At 44.3% G+C, this 14,088-nt stretch overlaps 1 protein-coding gene across 2 annotated transcripts in view; it reads left to right on the top strand.

Moving 5' to 3' along the window:
* Positions 1-14,088, top strand: part of unc5cb (unc-5 netrin receptor Cb) — a 164,712-nt gene that overhangs the window by 83,336 nt on the left and 67,288 nt on the right. For both annotated transcript variants that reach the window (XM_072659307.1, XM_072659306.1), the window contains exon 4: positions 13,816-13,919. In XM_072659307.1, coding sequence (XP_072515408.1) covers positions 13,816-13,919 — 104 coding nt within the window. The remainder of the gene's footprint in view (positions 1-13,815; positions 13,920-14,088) is intronic.

Here is a 14,088-nt window from a genome sequence, read left to right as displayed (position 1 = left end):
GGCACTGGCCCTCATTCATCAAAGTTTCATACGGTCAAATCCGATCGTAAAACGAATGCGTGCAAATTTTACAATAGTTTAGACAGTTTTAGATAGTTGCCTAACTCTGGTTGCAGTGTGTGGAAATGTGAATTAACTTGAACTAACGTAAGGAAAATGATCAAAATACACAAACAAATATTATATAAAACTTTATTAAAGATTTTCAAAAATTGTAGCTATGATTAAACAACAGCATTGAGGGGTTTTGTATTTTTTGTTTTTATATAATTTGTATCTTTCCACTTTACTCCCAAGCACTGCCAGTTGACCCACTAGCTCCCCTTAGTATTAGCAATGCTCCCGACACTAGGAGGGCAAGTACTTAACATGTCTCATGCATACGATACATGCAAAGCCATTAGCTTTAAGAAAGATGAGTGGATAGAGCACAGCCAGTTGTGCTCTCTCGGACTCTGGGTGCTGATGGCAAGGCAGCTTGGTGACCCTCAGGCCATAGTGGCAGTGCATTAGGCCTTATGTGACTTTTATTACTGATATCTTTGATTACATTTTTCTTTTTAAAATGACTTACTGACACTAATAAAATGAATAATGAAAAGGATGAATTTTGACTTGTTAGATCTTGTTCCTCACACTGCAAGTGTAAGCAACATCAGTAGGTGTCACATTATTATAAGAGAAAAGTAGATTAAAAGGCTGAAGTGGGCGGACGGTCAAGGGTTGGCAGAAGGCGTTAACGGCCGCTAAGTCGCCCAGCCGATGCCAGACCACCCTGTCTTCCTGGTGTCCACGTCGTCTCAAACAGAGCCCGTGAGTGACAGCTAACAAAGCAGCTCTTTGGAACCGCTCCGTTGTCCTGCTGTGCGTGGGGTAAACCCATCAGCAGCCCTGTCAAATCATCAGTGCAGCTTGTGCCACAGCCATACTGGATGCTGCCTCGCTCCCCTACTAGCCTCCAATCTCTACTTTGCTGTGCCGGAGGCCAGTGTTGTCTTTTCACGCTGATCTGAGACCAGCCAAGTTTTGTGCTGGAATGACCCGCGTCTCGGCCTGAGCAAACTGGAACTGATGCCAGGACAGCAGGAACGGAGCTGCTTCCTGCAGAAAAGCACCCACAGCCTCCGTCTCGTTCGTCGGCCTTCTCTAATCGGCTGTGATCAGCTGCCTGCCACCACTAACCTTTCCTTCAGATCTGAATAAATTCCTCATCCACTCCTATTAAAATCTCCCTGACGGATTAAAGAACCTGCTCCAGGGGCCTGCGACCCAGTCCGCATCGCATGCCCTCTCCGGAGTCTAATGGAAAAATCAAGCCTTCCTTTCTCTCTTTCTTTCTTTTTTTACCCCTAGAATTCACACTTACTGTCAGCTTAAGAACCACAGGCCAGATTCACAGTGTCTTCATTTTTTTCTTAACCTCATACTGAAGAAATAAGTTAAGATGTTGTTATTCATCTTAAATTCCTTTTTTAAGAACAAATTTAAGAGACAATTGCTATTATTAAAATATATATATATTTAACCTCATGGCAGTCTTACACTGGGCTGAGACTGTAACCATTCAGAGGCTTGCCCTCTAATATAATCAGTTCACATAGATAATCACTAGGATATCTGTCAAATTTAACAAGATCAAAACATAATTCTTTTGATTTCTCCTAATTTTTTGTGAATAATATCTGTTTTTACTCTTTTTTTTGGATTAAACTGAAAATTAAATATATCTCAGGAAGTTTAAGATTTGCAGCAAGAAGTGCAGTATAAAAGGCTTTGTTACAGATGGCTACATCAGCCTAAACATAAGCAGAAACTTCTTAGTGTTTTCTGGCCCCAGCTGAATGAAACTCATCTGAAAACTGTTACAGATGTTACACGTCTGATCAGTTCCCCGTTTGTGTTCACTAGCAGAGTAGGAGAGGTTTATTGGGTAGTTGAATTGGAGAAACAGTTACTGTTGTTTGTTGCTGTTTTGTTTCTCTCACTTCTTGACACTAGAAAAAAAATGAGTTGATGATTGGAACCAAGTGGTTGCACACAAATAAAATATGTTCCATCAACACACTTGCTGCCTTCAAGTTTGCTTTTTTTGGCAGGGATCATGTTGATGTAGCACATTTTATTTAAGTTCAACCACTCGACACATTTAAATCACTCAAATTCACAGCACCAGTTTTCTCTCCTTCACTGAGGTGCCGACTAGGACCTGTTGATACCGAAAGCAAGTCAAATGTAAATGGAATTCGCGGCGTAATTATGTGTGAATAGCTCTGCCAACTTGCGCCGGTGAACTCTTCTCCGCGCTCTGCGGTAGATGGACGTTTCCATCAGCAGCTCCGCAACGCTCGGGCGTGATAAATACGCCTGCGTTTTTTTGTTGTTGAGGAACGGTGATCAATGTTAAAGCTATAAAGCGGGAGAGCTGTAAAAAGCTTGCGCTGGCCTGAGCGGGAGGATATTAATTGGGGGTGTGATTTGTGGGCCCGCTGCCGTCCGGGCACTTCCAGCATGAGTTATTAGAAGTGGGGGCCACTTTCGATCGACGGGGAGGGAGATGAACGTGGATGTGCTTTCTCTTTTTTTTTTTTTTTTTACTCAGAATAGTGATTTACCTGAGCTCCCAACCCACTCAGTGGGTCACACTTAAGTGCCCCGGGAGACAGAGAAGGAGAAAGCCAGAATGACAGAGAGGTGAGTGAGTGTGTGTGTGAGAGAGAGAGAGAGAATGACAATGAGAGAGAGAAATAGAGACAAAGAGATGAGGAGAATTGACAAAGACGACAGGGTAGAGAGAGCGAGAGGGAGAGGAGGGAGGATGTGACAGAGGATAACGGAAGGGACGAGTGAGAGAGAGGGAATTGCACCCTTTGGAGAGGGGCAGTTTGTTCAGTTACTGCCACTGCTCCATTCTAAGTGAGGTGTAATCAGTAGAGCACAAGTGGGGCATGATTACAGAATGAATTACCTGGGAAAGGGTCCCTCTGTGTGTCTGAGTCTTACACTAGTGCTCAAATCCATTGTGTTGTGTTCGCGTGTCGGTAAGAGTGTGTTTCTTGATTAAGAAGGAGTTTGCGTTTAGTATGTCTGAGTGTACGTGTGGGTGGGTGGGTGTAAAAGTGTGCCCCCCCCCCTTGCTTGGATTGTGACCTGTTTTGGAGTTTGCCATGGAAACCAAAGGAGGACTAGAAATCCAGAATGCTAGCTCATACCTGTGGGATTTGAGGGCTCTTAATGCTTAATCTAAAAGTGAAAGTGCTCAGTCGTAAAAGCCTGGAGTCTGGCAGCTCTCTGCACAAAAAAAGAACGCATATGTGGCCGTTTAACCTCAGCCCAAACGTTACGACTTTTATTGTGATGCAGGTAAAACGCCAAAATGCTTCCATGTGCATTTATACACATCACCACAGCGATTAGCGAAGGTGCCAGCTCTTGTTTTGCAGCGTCAGGATAGACCCATTTAAGAGGTGAGGCAGAGGGAAGGGGGAAAAAGTATGGAAATAGCCCATAATTCAGAAACTTGTGTAATTTAGCATGACAAGTAGCCAAACACATCCACTTAGAGTAATTGCCCTCACATGTGCCCACTTGTGGATGAGGCCGGGGGGGTGGGGGGGGGGGCACACAGATTTCTGCGGCGAGTGGAGGAGGTGGCTCCACAGGAATGCCGTTCTCCTCTTCTCCTGTTCCTTGTGAGGAACTGAACAAGTAAACACAATTTAGGAGGTGATATCAGAGATGAAGAGCTCTTGCACTTAATGAATTAGGCTGGCTTGCTTTTCTGTGTTAATAAAAAGCCATCTTCACCCCTCTCCCACTCCCCCCACCCACCGCCCCTCAGTGAAAATGAGCTTCGGTGTTTCCCCCGCCTGAAAAATGTCTCTGTAATAAAAAAGCACCAAACTTCACGTTCCCCGAAGCTAAGGTAATCATTTTGTCCTGTGTGTTCAACACCACGTCTCAACCAAGCGCTTTTAATTTCACTATTTTTTAGAAGGCTTTCAAGGTAAGCTCGTTATTTCTACATTTTATGTAGAGAATTGATGGACTGAAGGCTGGAGACTGATGTTTTTTTTTTTTTTTGAGTCCCTGAGGCCACACATACAGTTCAAGTGAAGCATCACTTGAAAATTGTATCTGTGGGTATGTTTTAATTGAAGTCGGGTTTGTTATTCACTCCGTTTGCTCGGCTTAAATCTGATAAAACTCATTTCAGCTAACCGAGCGTCCCTGATAGCGCCGAAGCTGAAATGCTTCAGAATAAGCAAAATGGCCCTCTACATCATCTGCCATTAATTCGTAATGGCAAAAGAACTCTTGTGTGGTGCCACTACATATCACCAATGGCATTGTAATGCATTTTGTCCATTAGAGAGAATAATAAATCTAGTTTCGCTGTTTGCTTATTTCCACCTCCATCCCCCAAACATCATTCACTTCTCGTGTTTCTTTAAACTGCTGGAACAGTGCACAAAAATATGGATCGCATTTGTCTGAGAACTCTAAAGTGGGCTTATCTGGCTTTCACCATCGCTAATGTGTCATTCTCAAATGAAGGCAACACCAACGACTCATGCTCGTGTCAGCGATACCGAGACTGAAGAAGCGAATCGAATAAGGCCTATTAAAGATAATGACTGAGAAAAATGACTGTGGCGAGCAGACAGACCGTCTGGGTCAGAAGTGCAGCCTCCAGCCACGGCACAACAAGCCGATGCTCAAACGATCATTGTGTGGAGAGAATGCGAGTACGCTGTAGGACCACGCGGCCTAAAGGATGCGGCAGAAAACTTCAGCCTCCACATCTCCAGCCTAGTTCTTGATTTCATACAGGAAAATGCATTTGCTCGTGTTTGGGAAAGGTTTGGAAAGTGTTCCAGACTTCACTAAGAAAGAGACAGGCCATTAGTACTTCAGAGATGAAGAGATGTTGAGGAAAATCCGTCAAGCTGAGTCCACTAACTGCCTTAGCTAAAAAAAAACAAAAAAAAACAACTGTATATATTTATATTTAGTAAGTGTAGTAAAATACAACAGAACGCAACAGGCAGAAGGTACTGTGTTCGATTTGCAGTCGATGGCGTTTTGAGCTCACATGTGTTGGAACACAACCAATTAATTCCACCCACACAGGTCCAGGGGAGCGGGAGAGGGCCCCGGGGGAGGCGGGCGCTGGTGGAAGGCCGTAATGGAATGAAAATGCTGGTAATTGGAGTGAGTTGTTTAAAGTGCCAATCCCCAAGCAGTCTCGTGGCTGCCTCACTGAGGCGCCATCGCCGTTTTTTTTTTAAAGTGGGACCCGCCGCACATTATTACAGTAATGGCCTCTGATGCGTGCCGCGCTGACAGCGGGCAAACACATTTGGGTAGATGGAGGTGCTGTGTGTGTGTGTGTTTACGTGTGTATGTGTGTCAGTCAGAGGTACTCGCCATTTGCCAGGGAGGTGGCTTTTTGTGCCTGGACTTGACAGTGGACGCCACTGCAGTTTAACATGACAAATCTCTGATTGCATCATGGGATGACTCAAGCTGCAGAAACAGAGCAATTCTATCAGCAGAAGCTGGTACCGGAGGACTTCGCTAATGGAGCGAGAGGGAGCTAGATCCATGCTGACATCCAGCGTAAACCCCTCGTTTCAAATGGAAAGCCCAAGACGGGCCTTTTTTCCTCCAATATAAGAATAAATGAAACCCGTCCTTCGCGGCGCTGTTTGTCTATGGAAAGTGCATCTAGACCCTTAGTGGTGGTTGGCGTCACCGGCGTGTCACTGCAGTTAAAGCACAAGCGTCTGCGCAAGTTCTCAGAACTCTGTGACTTCCCAGCACTCTCTCTCTCTCTCTCTGTGATTCACATACACACTCTGCACACACTCTCTCCCCTTCTCTCCCAGTGACCTTGTGCTGTTGTGTGTGTGTGTGTGTGTGTGTGTGACAGGCGCACAGTGGACAGACACCCACAGGGCTGCGTCCTGTCGCTAGCTCACTCTGCGTAGACAAACCGAGCCGTCCCACAGAGCATATCCTTGTATCCCAACCATCGTCGTTCATCAGCGTCCACTCATTTCCTACACCCCTACTCACCTCGGCCTCCACTTTGGCTCTCTTCCGCATAGCCATAGAAGACCTTAAACTATTTGATAGAACTATATAAGACCCAACTGTTGACACAATGTGCTTGGTACGGTCCTGCGATCAGACAGTATTTGATATATAGTGAAACTTTTTGTTGCAATTTTACACAGTTGTACTTTTTGTATATCAAGAAAGCTGCCTTTCACTTTTTTATCTTGACACGGGCTTCAGCAGGTTCTCATCTCTCCCTTTTCAACCCATATTGCACACTAGTAGCTCTACATAATCATCAGCAGTTTAAAAAATGACTAGAACGTGTATTTCTAAAGATTGACTGAGAAAGGCCACTCTTTCTGTTACTCAGTGCTGCAGTGGTATAAGGAAAAATGTAACATACAACAATGACTTGTTATTTGTAAAACATTTAGAGGCCTTACACAGACTCTCTGCCTCCTAAACTCCCAAACACTGTATTAAAAGGTCAGTACAGTATGTGTATGGGATCAGCAATGCCCAGTTTTAGTTAACTGTGAAGAATGTGGGCCACCAAAAGGCCAGCAGAAACCGTATTTCTACCACATGCTTTCACCTGGGCTGCAGTCAGGTTTGGACACAGTTTCTGGGCTAACGTCATGCTTCGGCACAGTTTTATTGAGCTGCAGGCAAGTTTGTATAGAATTTTGCTGGCTAGAGTCAGGTTTCGACAGAATTCGCTAGGCAGCAGTTGGGTTTGGATAGAAATTTGCTGGGCTAGAGGCAGGCTTGGACAGAATTGCTTCAGGCTACAGTCAGCCTGAAAGATTTGGACAGAATTCTGCTGGGCTACAGTTGGTTTTGGACAGAATTTTGCTGGTCTACAGTTTTGGACAGGCATTTTTCAGGCTACAGCCAGGTACACAGCAAATGTGTGCAAGCTTTGTGTCAAGTTTACTGCAGAGCCTGGACGCGACCTGCCACATCCAGTCTCTAGCTTACACTGCGAAGGCACTGTGCATGACACCACTTCCTAACCTTCACTGTTCTTCAGCTTCAGGTCATCAAGGGCAGAATGATTTTGGTAACATAGCCTGCTGGGCTACATTCTGGTCTTATACAAAATATCAAGCAGGTTTAAAGCTCTAAACCAGAGAGACCTCAATACAACTTTAGCCGTTAGGATAGAAGCCCACAGTTCTGTGAGTCTCTGGCTTTTCCTTACAGTCTTTTTTCAAGTTCACAGACTGAACTGTAGTCTTATGTGTGGGGGATATGTGTGTGTGTGTATACCCTCACTGACCCAGGAACAGGTGAAGTGTGCTCTCGCAGCAAGTGCCCTGTCAGCACATTAAAGGAAGTCAATCTCCCCACTGAGATGATGAGGCCACCAGCTTCAGTCATATTTTGGGAGCGGAAATACAGCTGTGACCCACGCTGGCATCCCGCCAACACCAAAAAAGGAGGCTTTCAAGGCGGCGCGTAAATCCGAAGATCCGTCCAAAAACGATATAAACACTTGAAATAAATCATTTCGGAATCTGGGATTTAAGCTAGCACAGAATGTCTCTAACAGTCCTTTGTGGCCATCCTACGGTTGCTAAGATTTGACAACAGTGTGCCAATAGCGTTCCCTACGGAGACCAACTGGACCCGGCTATGTTTCCCCCAGGAGGCCTTGCCAGAAGGACGAAATCTCGCCTCTGAACATAGCCTTATCTGAGCTTAGGGGAAAAAACAATCCTCTTTTTCTTTGCCCTTTGAAATATAATTGTGAGCTTTGTAAAAAGCCTGATCGTATCAATCGTAAAGCGATTACTGTTATCCAGCTATCAAATATGTATGAAAGTCTCCCTTCATCTTCAGCAAACACTCAGTCAGACGTCCACTTTAACTAACATTGCCCAGATTGGCTCCTAAACTGTTCGGATAGATATTAGCATTCCCCTTTGTCTCGCAGATGATCTGGCCCACGTCTGAACTTTGTTCCAGTGCATGCAGAACAAACTTTTTTTGATTCCTGTGCAGAGAAGGCCGAGAAGGCCGTCTCATTTGAAAACATGCCTTCCCTTTGTTCTTCATCCCATGCTGTTGTGAGCACTACTGGTATGTACGCGGTTTAATTAGGCAGAGCTGATTGGAGAGAGGCCTATTTCCATCAGCTGCAGTCTATCCACACCAATAGAAGTGTGTGGTAGCCAAGACCATCAAAGACGTGTCCCAAGTCAAGACCAAGACCAGGACATATTGAGCCCAAGTCAAGACGAGAACTTTGTAGCAGTTGATTCCAAGTCCAGGCCGAGACTAAGTTAGATTCAATTTGTTTGTAGTTCATTTTACAATCATTATACATGATAAATTCCATGATCCTGAATTTGATTTGAATTGTAAAGGCTCAAGCAACAGTACTTTACTCACAGACAAAACAATGAAAAAAAATGAAATTTAATAAATACATCTTATTTAAACAGGGACACACATATAATAAAAAATAATACCAAATAATTTGATTATATTTTATATGCATATGACATGTTGGTTGATACAGGCATGTGAAAATGAGCATGTACCACTGAGAAATTATTAAATATAATATATTATTCTTTAAGAAATAGTATTTTCTCACATGTCATGGTAACAAGAACACTTGAATTATTGATTTTAGCTTTGGAGGCAACCTTTATATAGAAAGACTTGCATAAATAATTGTATTAACTAAAATAATTGTATATTAGTTTTATTGGTATTATATTAATAGATTGTATGTGATTTGCTGGTTCTTCTGATTGGTATAAAAGCATGCATATGCGAATATGAATCAATAGTAATTTCCTTTCTGGAGATGGGCGTTTCACATTTGCTGTACTATGCGGTGGAATTCTAAAAGACATATTCAGAACAAAACAAGCTGCATGAGGTTTCTGACATTCTGACATTCTTTCAACAGAGAGTACCAGTGGTCAGAAAGCAGGGCTTCATTACCTGTATTAATGCACACTTAAATATCATCAGATATGATATATCATAATATTGAATTTCAGTATCCGTATCATCCAGCACTAGCGGCCCATGATCTGCAATTCATTAAAGTTCCTTCAATCCAGCCTGACCTTTCCAAAAAGGGAAACTTATTCCAAGTCCAGACGGTTAACATACTCCCATTCAGCTCTCATGGCTCGCTTTTATCCTCAAAGAGCGCTTGCTATCGCTGGCCTGACGCCAACAGAATAGAAGCGCCTCTGCTTTCATTCTGTCTTTTTTGGTCCTAAACGAGTCGCCGTAGGCTCTGTATTCAGCGAGAGGATGAGTGGTGTAGGGATTTGGTGCCAGCAGTGACTGGGTGACAAGGCTTTGCTCTGCTCCAAGTGATCGTGTTATTACCTTCTCTCGTCTTGACACACCGCTTTCCCTACAGAACATAATATATATCTAATGAAGCCCAAGGCTGACCGAGTCGACTCTCCACTCGCCATACTCTCCTGCTGGCCTCACACCCATTTCATCAAGTGCGAGAAAGGGGAGAAATATTGGATTTTTATTAGAGCAGCATGTGAAGTCCCTCACTCTCTTCACAAGGCCAGTGCAGTCGAATGCTGGATGGGCAGAGATAGAAAGAGAGCTGGCTGATCATCCTGCCTTTCTGTTGATGGGCAAAAAGAGCAAAACAAAGCACTTCCCTGTAGCAATTCGTCCCTACTGAAATATTTACTCCGCATAGTAATTCAGGCTGTTTAACCTCCGTTTTTACATGAGCCTCTGAACAGATAGCACCAGGCGCAACATCCTTCAAAAAAGCATTAGTCAGGATATAAGAAACACCACCCCTAGTGGTTAAGTAGGTAAACACCACACTGGAACCATTTTGCACTTTGCATCTTCCCTCCATTCCCTGCCATGAACACGAAGCATGCCTCTAAAATCTGGAATGATCATCTAATGAGGCTCCCACATACTCTACGGTTCCTTTTTGGTGTAGCAGAGTTGGCATCAAACTCCTGTGTGTGATTGTGTGAGCATTTTACCCTGATATGTGCTGCTGTCTACAACAGTGTGCATTATACAGATTTACAGCGTTTACATACCTGTCCAAGAGGAATGTCGGCAATTCTGTTTTCTGCAATTTCCTTCGGGATCAATAAAGTGTTATCTTATCTCATTCGGCTTCATGTGTAATAATTATATCCAAGTGTTTACTTTTGTGCATCAGGTTATAGGGTGTAAGGTAATAGGGTGTTGAGTAGATGGAGGTGCAGTAATGGGGTGTGGAGTAAGGGGTGTTGAGGAGATGAGGTAGAGTAATAGGGTGTTGAGGAGATGGAGGTGCAGTAATGGGGTGTGGGGTGAGGGGTGTTGAGGAGATGAGGTAGAGTAATAGGGTGTTGAGGAGATGGAGGTGCAGTAATGGGGTGTGAAGTAAGGGGTGTTGAGAAGATGAGGTAGAGTAATAGGGTGTTGACGGGATGGGATGCAGTAATGGGGTGTGGAGTAAGGGGTGTTGAGGAGATGAGGTAGAGTAATAGGGTGTTGAGGAGATGGAGGTGCTGTAATGGGGTGTGGAGTAAGGGGTGTTGAGGAGATGAGGTAGAGTAATAGGGTGTTGAGGAGATGGAGGTGCAGTAATGGGGTGTGGAGTAAGGGGTGTTGAGGAGATGAGGTAGAGTAATAGGGTGTTGAGGAGATGGAGGTGCAGTAATGGGGTGTGGGGTGAGGGGTGTTGAGGAGATGAGGTAGAGTAATAGGGTGTTGAGGGGATGGGATGCAGTAATGGGGTGTGGAGTAAGGGGTGTTGAGGAGATGAGGTAGAGTAATAGGGTGTTGAGGAGATGGAGGTGCAGTAATGGGGTGTGGAGTAAGGGGTGTTGAGGAGATGAGGTAGAGTAATAGGGTGTTGAGGAGATGGGGTGCAGTAATGGGGTGTGGAGTAAGGGGTGTTGAGGAGATGAGGTAGAGTAATAGGGTGTTGAGGAGATGGGGTGCTGTAATGGGGTGTGGAGTAATAGGGTGTTGAGAAGATGGGGTGCAGTAATAGGGTGTTGAGGAGATGGGGTAAAGCAATGGGGAGTTGAGGATGGGGTGGAGAACTGGACGTTAAGGAGAGGGGTGTGGAATATTGAAGTGATGAAGAAATGGGGTGGAGTAAGAGGGGGGTAAGGAGATGGGGTGGGAGTAATGGGGTGTTAAGGAGATGGGCTGTAGTGATGGGGTGTTGAGAAGATGGGGTGGAGTAATGGGGCGTTGAGGAGATGGGGGGAAGAGACGGGACGTTTAGAAGAATGGGGTGGAATATTGAAGTGATGAGGAGACGGGGTAAAGTGATAGGGTGTTAAGGAGACGGGGCTGTAACGGGGTGTTGAGGAGTGTCTCTTAATGTGATTGAGAAAATGAGGGGGGGGGGAGCAGGTCGCCTAGTATCAATACCTTTAATCCCACTATGATGAGGTGATGTGATGTGTGTCAACAAAGCACAAAGCTGAAGGCTGAACGTGTCACGTGACAAACGCTGATCAATCATTTCACTCTGGAGGGCTTCGCATTTTGAATCAGTGTGGGATGATAGCAGAGACAGAGGCATTAGTGGCTTATGAAGGTCTGCTGTCAAGCCCACAGGTTGGAAACCATTTGTCAGCCCGATCCGTTTCTTTCTTCAGCGATTAACGCAGTAAATAAAAGTGTCAGCAGATAAACAGGAGGAATCGTCCAGAGAATTGTAAACGTCAGATCCTCGCGTCGAGGCAGCAAACAAATGGGCTCGGCCTCAGACGTCGCAGAGCCTCTCCTTCCCTGCATAGAATGTGTGTTAATCTTAGTTTACTTTGAAATTCTATTTTGACTTGTTTCGAAGTCTGCCCAACATGCACCACCTCATTAACGATGGTCTGCTCGCCAGAAAAAAAAAAAAAACTCATCATAGCGGTCACCAAAAATAGCTCCCCCCATCAGCATGTACTTTCCACCATCCTTAAACCGGTGACATGTTGTATTTGAGCTGAAAGTCAAATATGTACCCATGGAACCGGGGGGCACAGTGCAGCGTGGTGCATGCCGAGTGAAAAATATCTCCATTCCAGCAGGTGTAGCAGACTTGGGGAAGAAGCCGCGGACAGATTTATGAGTGCCTGAGAGGAAAAGGGCACAAGAACGTAAATACTAGATCCCTGCTTGTCATGGAGAATAATCAGCGTTTAATGGCGGGACTGTGGAACGGGAAGGCTGAGCGTTGTAACAGAAGAGCTCCTCTCGGTGGAGAGGAGTGCTCATTTTCATACAAAACTTAATTACCTTCACCGAACGGGGGTCTGTAACACATCTCGATTGCCAAATGTTGAAATGTATTTGGAGGTGAGAGATAACTGAGTGGCACCAGGAAGGATTTGTAGGATCCTGTTCTACGATAATGGTTCTCACAATCAGATTCCTTCCCATTTCATACCTTTGTGAAATTGCGTTTGGTTTCAGACTTGGATGCAGAAAAGTTCAGAAAAGCCCTTTTCAGGGTATCAGCCAGTCCTTCAGAAATCTTCAAATGTCTTACATTTAGACATCCTCTGCCCTGATGTAGGGGATGGGCGATATGGCACCAGCACGGCATCACTGTATTTTTGGGGTACATGTTATGCGGTACACAATGTGGAGCTATTGAATAACTCTACTATTTTAAAAAAACTATTTACTGACGACTGAGACAAACTTATTTGTAGGATGGTAGATTGAGAGGAGGAGGGGCTTCTGGCAGGTTCCTCCTCCTCTCCATCTACCATCCTATAAATAAGCAAGTCTCAGTAGTCAGCAAATCCCCTTTGTTGTTAGTTTTCCTCGCTAAGTAAGTTTACATGTACGTAATAATCCGATAGCTGTAGAAAATCTGATTTAGACAGTAATTCACTCCGCACGTTTACAAGAACTTCAGTAATCTGATAATGAGAAAAGTCCGGGTCTACATGACTCATCCAGTAATCAGATTTAGTCGTAAATACACGCCCTCTACAGTTGCTTAGCAACTCATGAGCAAACTCTCCAAAGAATGCAGCACGTGGCGTAAGCTTCACAATTCTTACCTTCGTTTTCTGCTAAATAGTTATTTGGAAATGTGTGTGAATGCAAATTGCTCATAATTCAGCCATGTTTTCTTTTTGAAAGACGTTGTTTCAAGTGTTTACTGTTTCATGCAGCTCTTTTCTTTCTGGATCCTTTTGCACACCTATGCAAATGATTTCTGAGCCAAAGTCCAGCTCACTTTTCGGAATTTCTTGCAATCCAGAAACAGCTTTAAAGGAATACTTTGACAAAACATCCAGTGAACGGTATTTATCACTGACCTCAGATACGGAGGAATAGTCAAGGCATTTTTGGTGTCCGATACGTGGATCTTTAGTATAGAACGGGAGATGCTAGGTTAGCATTGCTAACAAACACTGGGCTTGGACTGTCACCAATATCCTCTCATAAACACATGCTGAAAACGTAATGAATCTGCTTTAAAAAGCTACCGGAAGGCTACGCTAACAGGATATTTAAATACATATATTTTGCAACATGGACTACTTCTAAGTAATCAGAGTACGCTGTTTAGACGGCCACTTGAATAATCAGGTAACTGCTGAAATTAGATAATGACCATATTATTGGTGTGCATGTAAACACACTCACTGTTGCGGTAAATGGCCTTAAATTGCACCACAGCTGCGATTAAAAAGCTCTTAAGCTAAAGACTTATGCTTCATTTGCCTAAACCTGTAAATACCCTGAATTTATACTCCCTGTTTCGTCTCACAGATCTCAGGAAAACGTTTGACCAGGAGCCCCTGGGGAAGGAGGTGTCTCTTGAACAAGAAGTGCTTCTTCAGTGCCGCCCACCCGAAGGGATACCTGCCGCAGAAGTACGTAATCTTGACCGCACACAGTGTCTCACACACATTCACGCACACATACATCCTCACCCACTTACACATGCACACAGCCGTGGACATGCTGAGCAACCCCGCAGCACTCTCCGCTGATGAATTTTATATCGAATTAGAGATTAGCTTTTGTTACCAGGGCAGAAGC

Source organism: Salminus brasiliensis, chromosome 16, assembly GCF_030463535.1.
Source record: "Salminus brasiliensis chromosome 16, fSalBra1.hap2, whole genome shotgun sequence".
NCBI lineage: Eukaryota > Metazoa > Chordata > Actinopteri > Characiformes > Bryconidae > Salminus > Salminus brasiliensis.
The sequence above is the reverse complement of the archived record's forward strand: the minus strand, read 5'-3'. Positions and strand labels throughout refer to the sequence as shown.